This window comes from Lynx rufus, unplaced genomic scaffold (genome assembly GCF_022079265.1).
Source record: "Lynx rufus isolate CCGP_SWC_20201006 ecotype Redwood Valley unplaced genomic scaffold, mLynRuf1.p SCAF_59, whole genome shotgun sequence".
Classification (NCBI taxonomy): Eukaryota; Metazoa; Chordata; class Mammalia; order Carnivora; family Felidae; genus Lynx; species Lynx rufus.
In genome coordinates, this window is record NW_025814877.1 from 26638 (window position 1) to 42187 (window position 15550).

Sequence of the window (15550 nt, forward strand, 5' to 3'; positions counted from 1 at the left end):
AGAGGAGAAAAGGAAAATTACGTACTTATACCACCCAGAGATAGTTATTTTTTTGCAAAGATATTTGTATGTTTTTCTTTTGTTTTGCTTTTTAAACCGAACTTCAGTGATTTGATAGCCATAGAAATCTTGTGTTTAAATACCGGCTCCATCATAGTTACAGGTGTGGGAGCCTGCGTGATCCATCTAGGGCAGGGGTGAAGCTTTCCACCTTGTTTAGGGGTCTACGATTCCATGAAGAGGCTACAAGTGCCACTTTAGAACCATAAAAACACCGGGGCGCCTGGGTGGCGCAGTCGGTTAAGCGTCTGACTTCAGCCAGGTCACGATCTCGCGGTCCGTGAGTTCGAGCCCCGCGTCAGGCTCTGGGCTGATGGCTCAGAGCCGGGAGCCTGTTTCCGATTCTGTGTCTCCCTCTCTCTCTGCCCCTCCCCCGTTCATGCTCTGTCTCTCGCTGTCCCAAAAATAAATAAACGTTGAAGAACCATAAAAACACCAAGAAAACAGGAGCATGGTCCACATTACGAAAGATCCTAGGGGCACCTGGGTGGCTCAGTCAGTTAAGCATCTGACTCTTGATTTCAGCTCAGGTCATGATCTCACGGTTTCTGAGTTTGAGCTCCGTATCTGGCTCTGTGCTGACAGTGTGGAGCCTGCTTGAGATTCTCTCTCTCTCTCTCTCTCTCTCTCTCCCTCTCTCTGCCCCTCCTCTGCTCATGCTCACTCTCCCTTTCAAAATAAATAAAATAAACGTTATTTATTTAAAAATATCTTTTTAATGTTTATTTTTGAGAGAGAGAGAGAGAGAGAGAGAGAGAGACAAAGTATGAGGGGGGGAGGGGCAGAGAGAGAGGAAGACACAGAATCCGAAGCAGGCTCCAGGCTCTGAGCTGTCAGCACAGAGCCTGATGCAGGGCTCGAACCCACGAGCCGTGAGATCATGACCTGAGCCGAAATAGGACGCTTAACTGACTGAGCCACCCAGGCGCCCCTAAAATAAATAAATAAACTTTAAAAAGAAAGAAAGAAAAAAGGAAAGATCCTTGACCTGGCAGTCAGAGGCAGATGTTAGTCTCAGCTCTGTTGGTCAACAGCTGGGTCACTGCAGACATTTCACTTAACCTCACTGAGCTTAATTTCCTCATCTGTTAAACGGAACAAATACTTCCTGACCTACAGCACAGGAGTTGGGGGGTGGGGGGATTACTCTGAGGGCAGGACTTGCTTTTTCTTTTCATTCTTGCATCCTCAACACTTGGCCTGGTTCCTGACACATGTAAGTATTCCGTTAAGGTCTGTTACATAAATCAATTATAAATTACATATATGTAAAATCCTTTGGAAAGATAAAGACAGTTCTGTCATAATATAAGCATGTCAAAATTACCTATGTGTTTTGGAAAAGGATTGGGAGGGAATACAGAAAACCTGGTTTGAACTGTTAGCTGATAGGATTATGGATAAATATTTTACTGTTTTATTTTTATCTTAGCCCAAACAGTTCATGTTAATGTTCTTAGAAAAGTCGAATGTTCTTTTTTTCCTTAAAAAAAAAAATTTTTTTTAATGTTTATGTATTTTTGAGACAGAGAGAGACAGAGCATGAACGGGGGAGGGTCAGAGAGAGAGGGAGACACAGAACCCGAAGCAGGCTCCAGGCTCTGAGCTGTCAGCACAGAGCCCGACGCGGGGCTCGAACTCATGGACCGTGAGATCACGACCTGAGCCGAAGTCGGACGCTCAACCGACTGCGCCACCCAGGCGCCCCTGTTCCTTTTTTCTTTATAACAGCTTTAATGAGACACAATTTACATTGCATAAAATTCACTCATTTAAACTATACAGTTCAGTGATTTTTGGTATATTCACAGAATAGTGAAACTACAGCCACTACCTAATTTTAGGACATTTTCATTGTCTCAAAAAGGAAAACTGTGCCCATGAGCAGTCACTCCTCTCTAGTCCCCTCTCCCTCAACCCCCAGCAACTACTAATCTACTTCTGTCTTTATGGATTTGCCAATTCTGGACATTTTGTGTAAATGAAGTCATACAGTATGCAGTCTTTTGATGTTAGACATCTTTTCATATGACTTATGGGTCATATACTTCTTTCATTGTTTCCTTATTTGACTTGAGAGAGAGAGAGAGAGAGAGAGAGAGAGAGAGAGGCAAAGAGAGAGGGGGACAGAGGATTTCAAGTGGGCTAGGTGGTGACAGCAGCAAACTCCCAAATCGTGAGATCATGACCTGAGCCAAATGGACGCTCAACCGTCTGAGGCACCCAGGCCACCCTAATGCCTTCTTTTCTTTTTTCTTTTTTTTTTAATGTTTATTTATTTTTGAGAGACAGAGAGAGACAGCATGAGAGGGAGAGGGCAGAGAGAGAGAGAGGGAGACCCAGAATACGAAGCAGCCTCCAGGCACTGAGCTGGCAGCACAGAGCCCGATGCGGGGCTCCAACCCATGAGCCGTGAGATCATGACCTGAGCCGAAGTCGGATGCTCAACCGACTGAGCCACCCAGCTGCCCCTTCTTTTAATGTTTACTTATTTTTGAGAGCGCGAGAGAGAGAGAGAATGCGCATACGTGTATGTGCCTGTGGGGGAGGGGGCAGAGACAGAGCGGACCGAGGATCCAAAGCAGGCTCTGCTCTGACAGCAGAGCGCCCAATGCAGGGCTTGACCTCACAAACTGTAAGACCATGAGCCGCTTACGATCATGACGCTTAACCGTGTGAGCCACCCAGGCGCCCCATATGTATGACTTCCTTTGAGAAATCCTTGGTCTTTAGGCAGCCCGTATTAAAATCCGTCGTTTTTTATCAATTCCCATTCCATCACCAATAAGATGTTCTAGAAAGGGCAGGATCTCCTCAGAGCCTGCTTCTGCTAGAACTCTTTCTCAACCCGAGGCCTCGCTTTCCAGACAGTACTCATTCATTTCAAAGTGAGGAAAACCAATGACATGGCTGTCCCGTGCCCCCTTCCCCACCCTTGAGCCTCTCCGACTGCCTACCGGGATGGCAGCCCGGGGGTCCAGTCCATTCTCCACCACCGAGAGCATTTCCGCTCACACTGCAGCTCCCTCGGAGAATCACATGACACCTGCAGAGACAGACGGCGGCGGCCAGATGAGCAGGTTCCAGCTCACCACCCCCAGCCAATTCTCCCCCTCCCCCAGCAGGCAGCGGGTCAGCCCACCTTCCTCAAACTGCAACGCAAAGGCCTCTGAATTCAAAAGTAAAAGCCAAGAGTGGATTTTAAGGAAGGAAACAAGGGAAGAGAAGAAATCTGAGGGCTCGGATCTCAGGAGGTGGGGAATCCTATGTGCCATGGGTGGGTCCACCCCAATCAGGGCATGGAAAGGCCTCCGTATGCCACACCAAACGCTGGCACAAAAAAGCAGGGAATGAAGGGCTGATTTGGATACAGAACTGAGGGTGCGAGGGGGATGCTGCCGCTGGAGGTGCCAAGAGCCCACATGGACCAGGAAGCAGGGGCTCACAATTCACACTCGGAGCCTCTGACTCCTGTGCCAGCCCGATGTCTGCCAGCTCGGCAGGGACAAGCACAGCCGAAGGAAGTTTCCAAAGGGAGGGCCTCTTGCTACATAGCTGCTTCCCCTCCAGGCACGAGGGTCCAGCTGGAGCAGCACAGGGACACGCCTAAGGGAAACAACACGGGTTCGAATCTCGATTTGCCACTAACCACTCAGGCATGCTAGGTGGGGCACCACGGCAGACGTCTCAAATGGAGGTTATGAATGTGGAAAACGCCCAGCACAGGGCCTGACGGTACTAAGGATAAATGGTGTCTATTACCCCGGTTGGATGTGGCCAAGCCTTACAGGCAAAGGCCACTGTCTGAATGAGTCCGCTCAACTACCTGAAGTGGGTACACAGGTAAATCCCTCAGGGCACTGGCTCCCCCCCACCCCCCGGGGGTGGCTTAGGTGGGGGGCGGGGGGGCTCAACCTGAGCCTCGGGGGGGCTGTTGGCTCGCCTGGACCGCCCCAGCCACTCGGACGGACCAGGATTGGGCAGGCACATTCCCATCTAAACAGATCTCTAGTGACCACACTGCCGAGCATGGAGGGACACCAAAAAACAGGTCATCGCTGTCTCTGTTCTCAAAAACCGATGGCCCAAAGAAGTTATCAAATGGAGGCATGCTGAATGGATTTTGTACTGTTCACACACATTGCTTCATTCATTCCTTGGAACCACCCTAGGCGAGCTCTTTTATTATCCAGATCTAACAGATATGAAATCAAAGCTGACCCAGGTCAAGGAACTTCCCAAGATCCCAGGGCTGATCAGTGGCGGGCTCTACCACCTTCGGCCAGGATGACATCCACCCTTCTGGAAGAGGCAGGTGTGAGCTAGGGCTAAGGGGTGGCTGGGGAGGGGGCAGGGGAGTCTTGGGAGGAGGGCTCTTCGGCTGGGGGCCCAGGTGGCGGGATGCAAGGGAGCATCGGGGTTGAGTCTGGCAGGAAAGGTTTACAGGCGAACAGCGAGGCATGGAGAACGGCAGGGTGGCCCTAAATGATGAAAGACGCTCTGATTCAAGCCCTGGCCTCTGGATCCGGCAGAGGGTGAACAGGACCCAGCGCCGACCTTCCTAAGTAAGGACATGCAAAGGGAGACAGGTGTGTGGAGGACGGCCCCCACGAAACCAGCTCTGGTCAGCGCACAACAGACTGACAGGAGGAACGCTAGCCCCTGGCCACAGCCCATCAGGCTGTCTCTCCCTCCACCACTTTCCCAGCTCCTACCCACTGGGAATCCTCAGGACCCTTTGCTGGAGACCAGCTCCATGCTCTGGCCACCAGGGCACCGGGAGAAGGGGACGTACTACAGAGTCGGTCCTGAAACCGTGCCTGATCCTAGAGGCTGGGTTTCTTCAAGGCTACCCTATGCAGCCCTGCAGGCCAACTTCAGGCTCTCTGGCTTTGAGACCCTGGCATCCAATCCCCTTTGGCAATTCCGGGGGCCTGCCCTTCTAGACAGAGCCTCAAGCCCTAAAACTGCCCTTCCCTCAGCCGGCCCCAAGGCTTGGGCCTCAGCAATCTGAAGAGGAGGACCATTGAGGCCTCATCAACTAATTAACTGAATATAATATTCACTGGAGGGAGGGAGGCTTATCGTTAAGTGGGTGCTCTGGCCAAGTCAGGGTCTGCTGAAAAAACAAAGTAAACTGACACTGAGGTCAGAGCAGGGCCAGACAAGAGACAACTGTGACCTAAAACAGTGTCAGGAACGTCACAAAAGGACAACAGTGCAGAGAAACCTAGAAGAATGGCCACTTGACAATTCACAAAACAGAACTGGGACGTGGGGGTCAGGCCAAAGTTCCGGGCACATCTTTCTTTGCAGGAAGCCACAGCTCCCTACATAGGCCTGTCGGTTCTAGAACGCCTCAGGAAGGCAGGCAATGGCTCAGAGGCAGGACCACGACCATCTACGATGTGAGATCTCTGGGCTCTGGGTCTCCTGACTGCTAGGTCAGCACTCCAGCAGGCTCCTTGGGTGGGCCAGACCCCCATCTACCACGCTATGGGACTGGTTTCACTTTCTATCCTCAGAACTGTCTTCACTGACACCAAGAAGCAAACGAAAGAGGGGTGGGTCTTCAGGAGACCCAGAATCAAGAGAGCAAGTAGAGAGTTCAAACATCCCTGATACAGCTGAGCAGAAAAGGTGAGTGCCGTGTGCCTTTAGGAAACTCCTAAGCCACCCTTCGTCTACCTCTGCCCCTCTGTATCGGTTCACTCTGGCACAGGATCTCGTTCTCTATCCTCATTTAATTCTTAAAACAATCCTGTGAGAGAAGGATGATTATCCCTCATTCACAGAAGAGAAAACTGAGGCTCAGTAGAAACACGCCTCAGGTGAGGGACAGAATTTTCTCATTCCAAGCTCTGTGCCTTTCGCCCGTTCATACTGTCCCAGGTCCTCGGTTCAAAGAGTTTCAGGCAAACTTATTATTCACAGACTCTTCAGAAGCTCCACCTTATCAAAGAAGGCCTAACACTGACAAGAAACGATCTTGCCCATCAGATCTGTGGCCCCACCTAGCTGACCACAGGTCCTTTCCATGGCAGCCAGGTTTCCGAGCTGTCCCTCCTCAAACGTTCCAACACACAGGAAGGAATCGTTGTGGTTGATTCTCTTGGTGATACTGCCTGGCCTTCTATAAACATCCAATTTCACTTCCTCCAGAGACTAAGGAAGAACGAAAAGAGGAGAAGGACTCAGATGAGACTTACATTAAAAGAAGAAATGGATAACCTGGCTTCACCACTTTCGAAACACTCCGTTCATCAGTAAACAGCAACCTCTTCTTCTGAGAGACTTCCCCGCCATCCACGACAGCCTCGTCTCTACGGCCTGACTCCGATCCTGCACCTGGCTATGCACGACAACAGGCCGGTGTTTAAGCCCTCCAGCTGCTGTACCAGGTGATGAGTCAGGGTTTTCAGTTGGAAACAAATGACAAAGTTATCTTCTGATTCAGAAAGACAGCGGACACTTCAGACATGTGAGTGCTGAGTAAACAGCACCTCCTTCTACCTGAAGAAAGTTGGATTTCTAGACAAGAGCCCTGTGGGGGGTGGGATGGGTGTGTGTGGGGGGGGGTGGGGTTGGGCAACAAAGCAACTGAATATCAGCTGGAGGGCAAGCAACTTCTAGCTCGTGATTCCCAGTCCAAAGGCTAGTGGGTGAGGCCAGAAATGTGAAGTCTAAGAACACTGGGTATCTTTCTTTCCTCCCTCCCTCCTTCCATCCAACAACACCCATCTCTCCCATATTCTTGTCCCAGATCCCTTAAGATTCTGCCAAGGACCAAACTCCGAGTGAATGAAAGCAGGACCTTTGCCCGACTCATTCACCATTGTATTTCTAATGCTTCAAACAGTGCACGGCACACAATGGTGCTCAAAAAATACTTGCTGAATGAACAGATGAGTAAAATAAAAAGGCTCAGACCGTTGCAGACCGTAAGAGGTTGAGGTATACAACTTTTCAGTGGTGGGCTCACTGTGGAACTCCTTCCATTACACCAAGCTGCCAACAGGCTGAAACCCTTCAGAGACCACACCTTAACGGAAGGGGATATTGAAGGTCAAAGGACATCCAATTCTCAAAGGCGTGAGACTATAAATGCAAGCAGAGACAATGGGTCTTCTTTGGGGTCCTTTACAATGGCTGTCAAATGGCCAATCCTTTGGAGTTTGGTCACCAGAACTTAGAGGGGAGGTGCACCCCCAAATCCCAGGAGATTATAAATGTTAACAATGGAGCCTGGGTGCCTCAAGAATGTCCTGCTACTCTGAGATAACTTGACTCTCTGTGTTCATGGGTAATCAAAATGGTCAAAACTCAATGATCCAGCACCTGCAAAAACAGGAAGCAATTCAACAGCCTCCACGGAGGCCTCGGCGTCCCCAGGATCCACTCACCTCTACTCTTCACAACATGTAACGTCACCTCTGGCACATTCGGTAGCGGGACTAATCTACAACCACTTCTGGCCAGGAGGAGCACTGGGTGAGGGTCCTTTCTAAGCGGCAGGGCAATACACACGGACATGATTCTGTGACCACAGCCAACCCCACACAGTGGAGAAACCCCTTGAGTTTCTCCAGATCATCACCCAAAAGGAAGTGATAAGCTCCCACTGCCCCAGCTGAATGAGTAGCTATCCCTCACCTTCCAGGTATTTGGATGATACCTACCATTCCAGCAGCCAACGCGAGTAATGTAATATGGATGCCAGGAACACAATCCTTAAGGACAGCTACAGGGGACCTGACATCCAGGAAAAGCACTTGACCCACGGGAGAAGGATCTCTACTCCTCCACACTTACTTACCATCTGAGGCCCCGCATCAATTGAGGTGTTCGGCAAGTGCCTGGCTCTGAGAAAGCAGGGGGGGTTGGCAGGGGACTGCACTAGGTTCTCAGATCAAATGGGGACCACATCAAGGGAAGAATGGGCACAGAGTTGGGATGAAGAGTTGAAATGGGGATAGGAAGACGTCAATCTAACAAGATTGGGTAGGGGTGGTGGGAACTAGGGCAGCAAGAGTTGGGGGGTGGTTTAGCAAAGACTCAGGAATGAAGTGTCCTCAGGCTGGCTGGGGATGGAAAGAAAGTACGTGGTGGGCTTGGAAGTTAGGGGTTGAGTGGGTGAGGACAAGAAGATACATACAAGACTTGAGACAGGGCTGAGATCAGAGTTATCAAGAAGAGGGGGGGTAAGCGCAATAGGGCATCTACTGTGGTGGTAGGTATTAAATGAGTGGGGGGAGGTGGGTGTTTTGACTGAGCAGACCTTGGGGGGCTGAGCAGGGGGGCTGGGATAAGAAAGCTGAGCCTGAAAAGGGGTAAGCCAGAAAGACGGGGACGGGGGACGGGGGGTTCGAGGAGGTTTGCGTGGAGCACTGGGATCGCCAAAGGGGTTGAGGGGTGAGAATGACACGCGTTAGAGGGAGGCGGAGGGAAGTGGCTGTCCTAGGGGTTGCAAGTGGGCTACCGTGGGGTCGAGTGTGGCTGCACTTACGCAAGAGCAGTGGTGAAGGGGTGAGGGTAAGGGCTGGGCTCGGGTCACGGCTGAAGAAGAGGAAGGGGACGGGTCAGCACTGGCTGTTTGGGCTGAAGGCTCGGGTCCGAGTGGGGTAGGGTGCGGGGCTCAGGCGGGGAAGGGAAAAGGCTCTGAAGCAGGACAGTTTCAAAGCAACCAAGGGTTTGCGATCACGGACAGGGCTGGTGACCCATCGCCCGTTCTCGTCTCGGCCCCGCCGTCCCTTCTCACCCTCCTCGCCCTCTGACCCCTAACTCACCAGAGGGAGCGGGGAGGCGGCGCGGGGCACTCCTGGCCACTGCAGCCCCCAAGCCTCCGACCAGGCGCTGCGGCCTCCCGGCCAGCGACAACAGGAAACGGCGCTCGCGGCGCCTGACGCCATCACGTTGGTTCGGCGTCCGGCCCCGCCCCCGGACCGCGGAGCCAATCGCAGGGCCGGCGGAGCCTCGGGGCGGGGCCAGCGCTCGGGAAAGCCCAAGTCACCAGCCCCAGAGCAGGTGAGTGATCTGGGAGGCTGGGGAGTCTGCGACCCGAGATGCGCACGAAGAGGCGAGGCCACCGGGCTAGCCCACCAGTGTCGGGCGGAACGTGTCCTACTGCCCGCCCCCAGCAGTGTCTGCGTCTCACTAGATCCCGGCCGCCTTCTGGGTTCATGACCTTGCCTGGGCACAGCACTATCTACCATTGAGGCTGTCTGTTGGCCTCCTGCCCGGAAGGTTCCCACTTGTAAAATCGGACCAATAACGTCTACCCTAGTTTTGCCTCCCTGAGGGCATCAGTGCAGTAGGTGCTTCCCGCCTGGTGGTTCTCAGGAAAAGCATACAGGTTTTGATCACCGCTGTCACCAAGGGAGCACCTTTAGGTACCTGTCAGCCCCCAGGCATGAAGCTTAAGGTTCTGGTTATTCTCATCTAGCCAGGAAGTTGTTTGTTTCCTTTACTTGGTAGAGTTGATATTTCTCTTTCACATGGACTCAGAACAAAAGGTCAAGAGTGTGTGTCAAGAGTGTGGGGAGAGATGTCTTGTGCTTTGGACACTTCATACCTGCAGGCTTAGGTCAAATGGGATCTTAGGGCCTGAGTGTGGGGTGAGTACTGGGGTGGAGAGGTACTGCTACCTGCAGGTCCAGGGGGACTTTGGGGGTGTCTACAGGGCTGGTCTGGGAACGGGACAGGTCTTGGAAGAAAGCTCCACTGATCTGGGCCAGGCTGTCCATCAGCCTTTCTGGGAAGGGGAGAAGAAGGGGTCCCAGTGCCTGTTTCCATTTATAAAACCAGCTGTTGGAGATGTGGCACCTGAGTGTGTGCGGGCTGCCTCTTCAATAATTCTCTCTCTAGGAGCGAGAACCACCTCTCCTCGATTTTAGACTAGATGAATCTGAGTACATTTAGTATGGTTAACAGTTGAACAGAAAGTTAGAAATAAGGACACGGAGGGATGCCTGGGTGGCTCGGTCGGTTAAGTGTCTGACTTCGGCTCAGGTCACAATCTCACAGTTGTGAGTTCCAGCCCTGCATTGGGCTCTGCGCTGACCGTGCAGAGCCTGCTTGGGATTCTCTCTCTCTCTCTCTCTCTCTCTCTCTCTCTCTCTCTGTCTCTCTGCCCCTCCCTCGCTTGTGCTCTCCCTCGCAAAAGTAAATAAACATTAAAAATAAATAAATAAGGACACAGAAGCAAAGCATTATCTTAGCATTAAACAACTTGGAAAGTAAGGAATTTACTAGGAAATCCAGCTTCCTGGGCAAAAGGATAGTGTTTCTGGTTATAATTATAGCACATCAAGAGCATCAGTGTCTTGATACAAGCATGCCCTCCCCCAGATGGAGCCAGCAACATTCCTCAGTTCTTCCAATGAATTTTTGCGCAGCTGCTGTCTGCAAAAGCTGTGGGAACCCCGCATGGTAATCTCTTGTCGATCTTTTCAGGAGCCCCCGTCTCCTGGTCTTCTCTTACTTCTCAGGCCTCTCGGCCCCTCTGCAAAGTCTACGGGCTTGTCTTCCTCTCTCCATCTTACTCTGGCGCACGTTTCCACCATTCATGGGCCACGAGTCCACCAGGTAGTCTGAGGCCGGAAAAAAAAAAATCTCCCATTACCCTGTTATTTGAGCAATAATAAAGGTACATGCAAAGTGCCATGGTGCCAGAGAAGAGGCCTGGAAGGTTATCCTGGCGGAAGCACCTTTTATCTGAGCCTTCCGGGTGGACACAGGAAAGGGCGATGCCGGCGAAGAGACTGGTAGAGAAAGGGCTGGTGGGTAGGAATGCAGACTGAGCTCAGGGGAGGGTGCACGGAGAGGTGGAGAGGAAGCTAGGAAGTAAGGCCAGAGTAAGGGGAGGGGGATTAGAATGGAAGGGGGAGATAAAGACAGATTGGGCAATGGGGAAAGGGAGGAGGCACAGACACAGCTGGAGGCCAGTGCAGGAAGGGCTCAGAGGCTCACAAAGGCACTGGTCTGTCAGATTTCAAGCACTACGCATAGTCATTCAAAGCCAGGCAGGAGAACTGCAGGCATCTGAATTTCTCGGGGGTCTAAGGTATAGATTCCTGAACCCCGCCCCTGCCCTGGAGAGTCACTCTGGGATGAGGCCCAAGAATTTAGCCTTGACCCAAACCTTTTCTGTCTCTTGCCCTACCACCCGTGGATCTGAAGGGTGAGAAAATGTGAGAATCTCTCTTTAACCTAGGAGCTGAAGGGCAAGGGATTTAACAGGTGTGGAAAATAGAGGCTCCTATTTGCCAGATAGGAATTTTGATTTATCCTTAGCAACCACCCTGAAGGTAAGCACCATTGTTATCCCCATGGCATAGATGATAAAACAGGCTTAAGAGAGGTTAAGGAACTTGGGGGCCCAAGGCCATACAACTCATAATTACTACAGGTGGGATCCTCACCCAGCTCTGATTCTAGCTGGAGAACTAGCATAATTCAGTGGCCGAGCAAGTGGGCTTTGGAGCCAGGAACGCTTAGGTTTGAATGCCGGCTCTACCCCATACCGTTTTCTAGGCCTTCCCTAAGACAGCGCGGGGCCCAGCACAACCCAGCAAGTGTGGGCCTGAGACCACTGCCACAGTCAGTGGTTTTCACAGGCCCCTCGAGATGGCACCAGAGATAGAAACTTCTAAGTTTGATTGGTGGTTAGAAAAGAGAAGTAAATCACAACACTCTGAGGCCCCTTCGCCTCAGGCAGAGGGGCCAGAGTGTGTGACTTCTGGGAAGTTCCCCAAACTATCCGAGCCTCAGTTCCTCATCTGTAAATTGGAGAAAATATCAGTTGCCATGAGGATTAAAGAAGATAATATCCTCAGGACGGTTTCTGGTCTGAAGTAAGCACTTGAGGATAACTAGCTATATTATTATTATTATTATTATTATTATTATTACAGTTTTGGCTAATTTGTACCTACCCAGTCCAGTCAGATCTCCGTTTTCTAACTGGTCTTTGAGCACTGGAGTGAGAGCCTCTCTTGTTTGAACCCCAGATGTATCCTTACTTGGTCTCTGACCGAAATCATCTAAGTAGGACTAATGCCACCATTTCTTTTGAAACCGGAATAGGTAATGTTCTCATGGCTTCTGTTGCAGGAAGCTGGTTCTTCCCACTCTCTTTGAAAAAACGGATTTAAAGGGTTCGTAAAAATGATTTGTCAATTCTATCTCAATAAAGTTGGACACAAATACAGCTTTGAGGTGCAGTTGACAAAAGAATGGACTCTTTAAGCCTCCCAAATGTTATCACATGTAGTTTACAGTTCAAATAGTACGAAATGAAATGGTGAGGAAACAGAATGACCCGCAGCAGCCTCTTGCCTTGACCATCCCCACCCTCCTGGGCCAGCTCACCAGTCCTCAGTTCTCCTTACCTCTCGCTGGATCTTCGGGTGCTTATCTCCACCTATCTTGTGTTTCTAGCTCTTAATTCTTCCATTTGAAAGATTTTTTTTAATTTTTTTTTTTGAAAGAGAGAGAAGGAGAGAGAGAATCCCAAGCAGGCTCTGCACTGTCAACACAAAGCCTGATGCGGGGCTCGAACCCACGAACCGTGAAATCGTGACCTGAGCTGACGTCAGACGCTCAACCGACTGAGCCACCCAGGTGCTCTGATTCATCCATTTTAGACACTGTCTGTGGACTTCCTGGCAACACAGGCAAGGAGTTAGGTCTTTAACACCCCCCACCCATTCCATTCTTGGGGTTTAGTTTTGTCACTCTTGCCCCACGAATGATAGTGGTTGCAGAATTGTAACTAGGTAAGTATTGTTCACCGCAGAGCTTACTCATGTAGTCCGATGGCACTCGTTTCTGTCCCCTGACCCCCCGGGGTTTAATTTCTTCTCCTTCTCTTTCTGTGCTGCCCGCCACGATCACTCCTCCACTCCGCTCCAGTGCTCTGGCATGACAGTTAGTGCCATTTCCCTCGGCTACCTCCTTGACCTGTCATACGCTGCTGTCCTGGAACCTTCCTTCGCTGCTTCGTGGGCTGGGCTTTTCCTGGCTCCCTTCTCTTCGTGCTTTCTTTACTCTCTCTCTTAATCTGCAGTTAAGAATCCCTTTCTAATATTAAAAAATAGAATGGTCTTTGGACCTGCTCGTGATCGTAGGTATCCTTTCAATATCTATTAATTGGGACAAAAAATACAGAAAGACCAAAAGTTACTATGAAGGCACTCCTGCTCTTAAGTGAATTTGTGTTTTACTCACAATAGCATCTATGAACGTGTGAAAGCCTGGTCAAAGTTTAGGCTTAGGGTTAGTTCAATCTAGCCTCAATGTCTGGTCTTCCATTTGTCACCTCACCCCCTCAACTTGCCGTGAGACAACCCCTCTCTTGACTTTCTATTCAGTTCCTGTGCCCTAGCAGAGACTTAAGTACTGGTTTAAGGCCCACCTTGCAGGTGCACGTGGCCATGGCTGGCCAATCAGGGTCTCCTCCTACCAGATACAGGGTCCGAGCAGACCAATCAGAGGCTTTTTGAAGACTGGCTTTCCTTTATGAGGCTTGCTCAACCTCAGTGGAGAGTTGGAGTTACTAACGACTATCTTTGCAGTCTTGGGGCATGCATCCGGAAGCCTGAAGCCATCATGGAGGAAAGCACAACTGAGGGACAGTTGGGGAGAGAATGACGTTTGAGCGCTAGATGCGGCCAGCTTTAAGATCTTAGGCTTCCCGGTTATGTGAGCCGATACACTGTATGACATTTTTGGTTTAAGCATATGTTAGTTGGATTTCTTTCACTTGGAGCATAAAGAGCGGCGACTGATATATTGTCTTTGCGAACTTGGGCAGGTTATACAAGCGGTGTGTACAGACTCGGACCGTGACAACGCAGCTCCCATTAGGTCCCCTATGGCTGCCCTGTTATCAGCCTGAGCCTGAGACAGCTTGACATTGAATAGTCCGTTTTAGGGTCTGGAGGAAACGACTTACCATGAGTCACTGCCCTAAAATATACTTTCTACCCACATGCCCGGTGCCTGGAATTCTGTGGTGATGGTGGCATTCCTTAGCGTCAACCATGGCTCTCTTCAAGCGGTTCTCCTTTGGAGTGTGAAGTCTGCGATATTTAACTTGTAGAAGTCCTTTCTTCTGGAGGTCCCTGTGGGAGGCAGTGGATCCAGGATGCGGTGTAGACAGACCTAGGTACACATCTCAGTTCCCAATGGCACGGTCCCTTTGCCGCTTTGGGGGCAAACACATAGCACTGTGTGCTGACCTTTAGGAGGTCAGTCTGTATTACATAAGGAATCCTACGCAGAGAGTGAAGAAATGGTCTCAGATTCACCCAGTAATATCCCCGAGTCAGCCCTGAGGGCAGGGTCTGGCACTAGGCGTTGGGAAGAGGAAGGAGATGTGATTCTTGTCTTGTCAGGGCTCCTGACCTAATAGAGAACTGCGGTTGAGTCTTCACATGGACGGACGCTATCTTTCACTCCGCGCCATTCGTAGGTGACGCCTAGAAGAGCAGGGCCACCGTGTCGTAGCCTCTAACCCAGGACTCTGTCACATTCTGGGAGAGAGAATTATGGGCCCTCCCCGCATCCCCGCTCCTGCTGTGTCTCCTCGTGGCCACAGTGCACTTTCCCATCCCCTGGCTTGGGGCTTGGGGCTGGTTCCGTGCTTAGGCTCGAAGAGGCTCGAAGAGGCTCGAAGAGGCTCCGTGCTTAGGCTCGAAGAGAGCAAGAGTGCTTGCTCTCTTACGCTTCTCTTGGGTAGCCGCTGCCTCTTCAGCCTGGGTCCTGGCAGCAACACAGGGAGACAAGACCAGCAGTGAGAAGCCGCGCCGATCCAGCCAGCAGGGCGTTAAAGTACAGCGGTAACGGCCAACCTGTGAGAATCGGTTTCCCAGCCTCCTGAGTTTTGAGGATGGTTTATTAGTTAGCACTGTTGTGGCAAAAGAGAACCGATACATGGACTCCCTCCGTTATCAGGTTACGTACAGGTTCAGCTGCTGCAGTAGAGACCCGACACAACAGTGGGTTAAGTGATTTTTTTTTTAATTCTTTTTTTTAATCCTTTTCTTCGGGTGGGGGGGAGTGCAAGCGGGGGAGGGGCAGAGAGAGTGGGGCAGAGGATCCAAAGCGGGCTCTGCGCTGACAGGCTGACAGCACAGAACCCGACGTGGGACTCAAACTCACGAACCGCGAGATCCTGACCTGAGCTGAAGTTGGATGCTTAACCGACTGAGCCACCCAGGCGCCCTTTAATTCTTTTTGGTTTTAAAATTTTTTTTTCAACGTTTTTATTTATTTTTGGGACAGAGAGAGACAGAGCATGAACGGGGGAGGGGCAGAGAGAGAGGGAGACACAGAATCGGAAACAGGCTCCAGGCTCCGAGCCATCCGCCCAGAGCCCGACGCGGGGCTCGAACTCACGGACCGCAGATCGTGACCTGGCTGAAGTCGGACGCTTAACCGACTGCGCCACCCAGGCGCCCCTAATTCTTTTTGGTTTTAAATGTTTATT

General features: G+C 51.0%; 1 protein-coding gene and 1 long non-coding RNA gene across 2 annotated transcripts in view; both read right to left on the reverse strand.

The window, feature by feature from the left end:
* Positions 1-8828, reverse strand: part of LOC124527901 (pleckstrin homology domain-containing family M member 1-like) — a 32668-nt gene extending 23840 nt beyond the window's left edge. The window contains 2 exon segments of the mRNA XM_047101187.1: positions 3018-3106; positions 6270-8828. Coding sequence (XP_046957143.1) covers positions 3018-3065 — 48 coding nt within the window. The 5' untranslated portion in view covers positions 3066-3106; positions 6270-8828.
* A 1445-nt stretch (positions 8829-10273) lies between these two features.
* LOC124527902 (uncharacterized) lies at positions 10274-14632 on the reverse strand. The gene is made up of 2 exons (XR_006966034.1): positions 13475-14632; positions 10274-10649 (listed from the first exon to the last, which is right to left on the reverse strand). It is a non-coding gene; the product is annotated as an uncharacterized LOC124527902 (long non-coding RNA).
* Between the last annotated feature and the right edge of the window lie 918 nt (positions 14633-15550).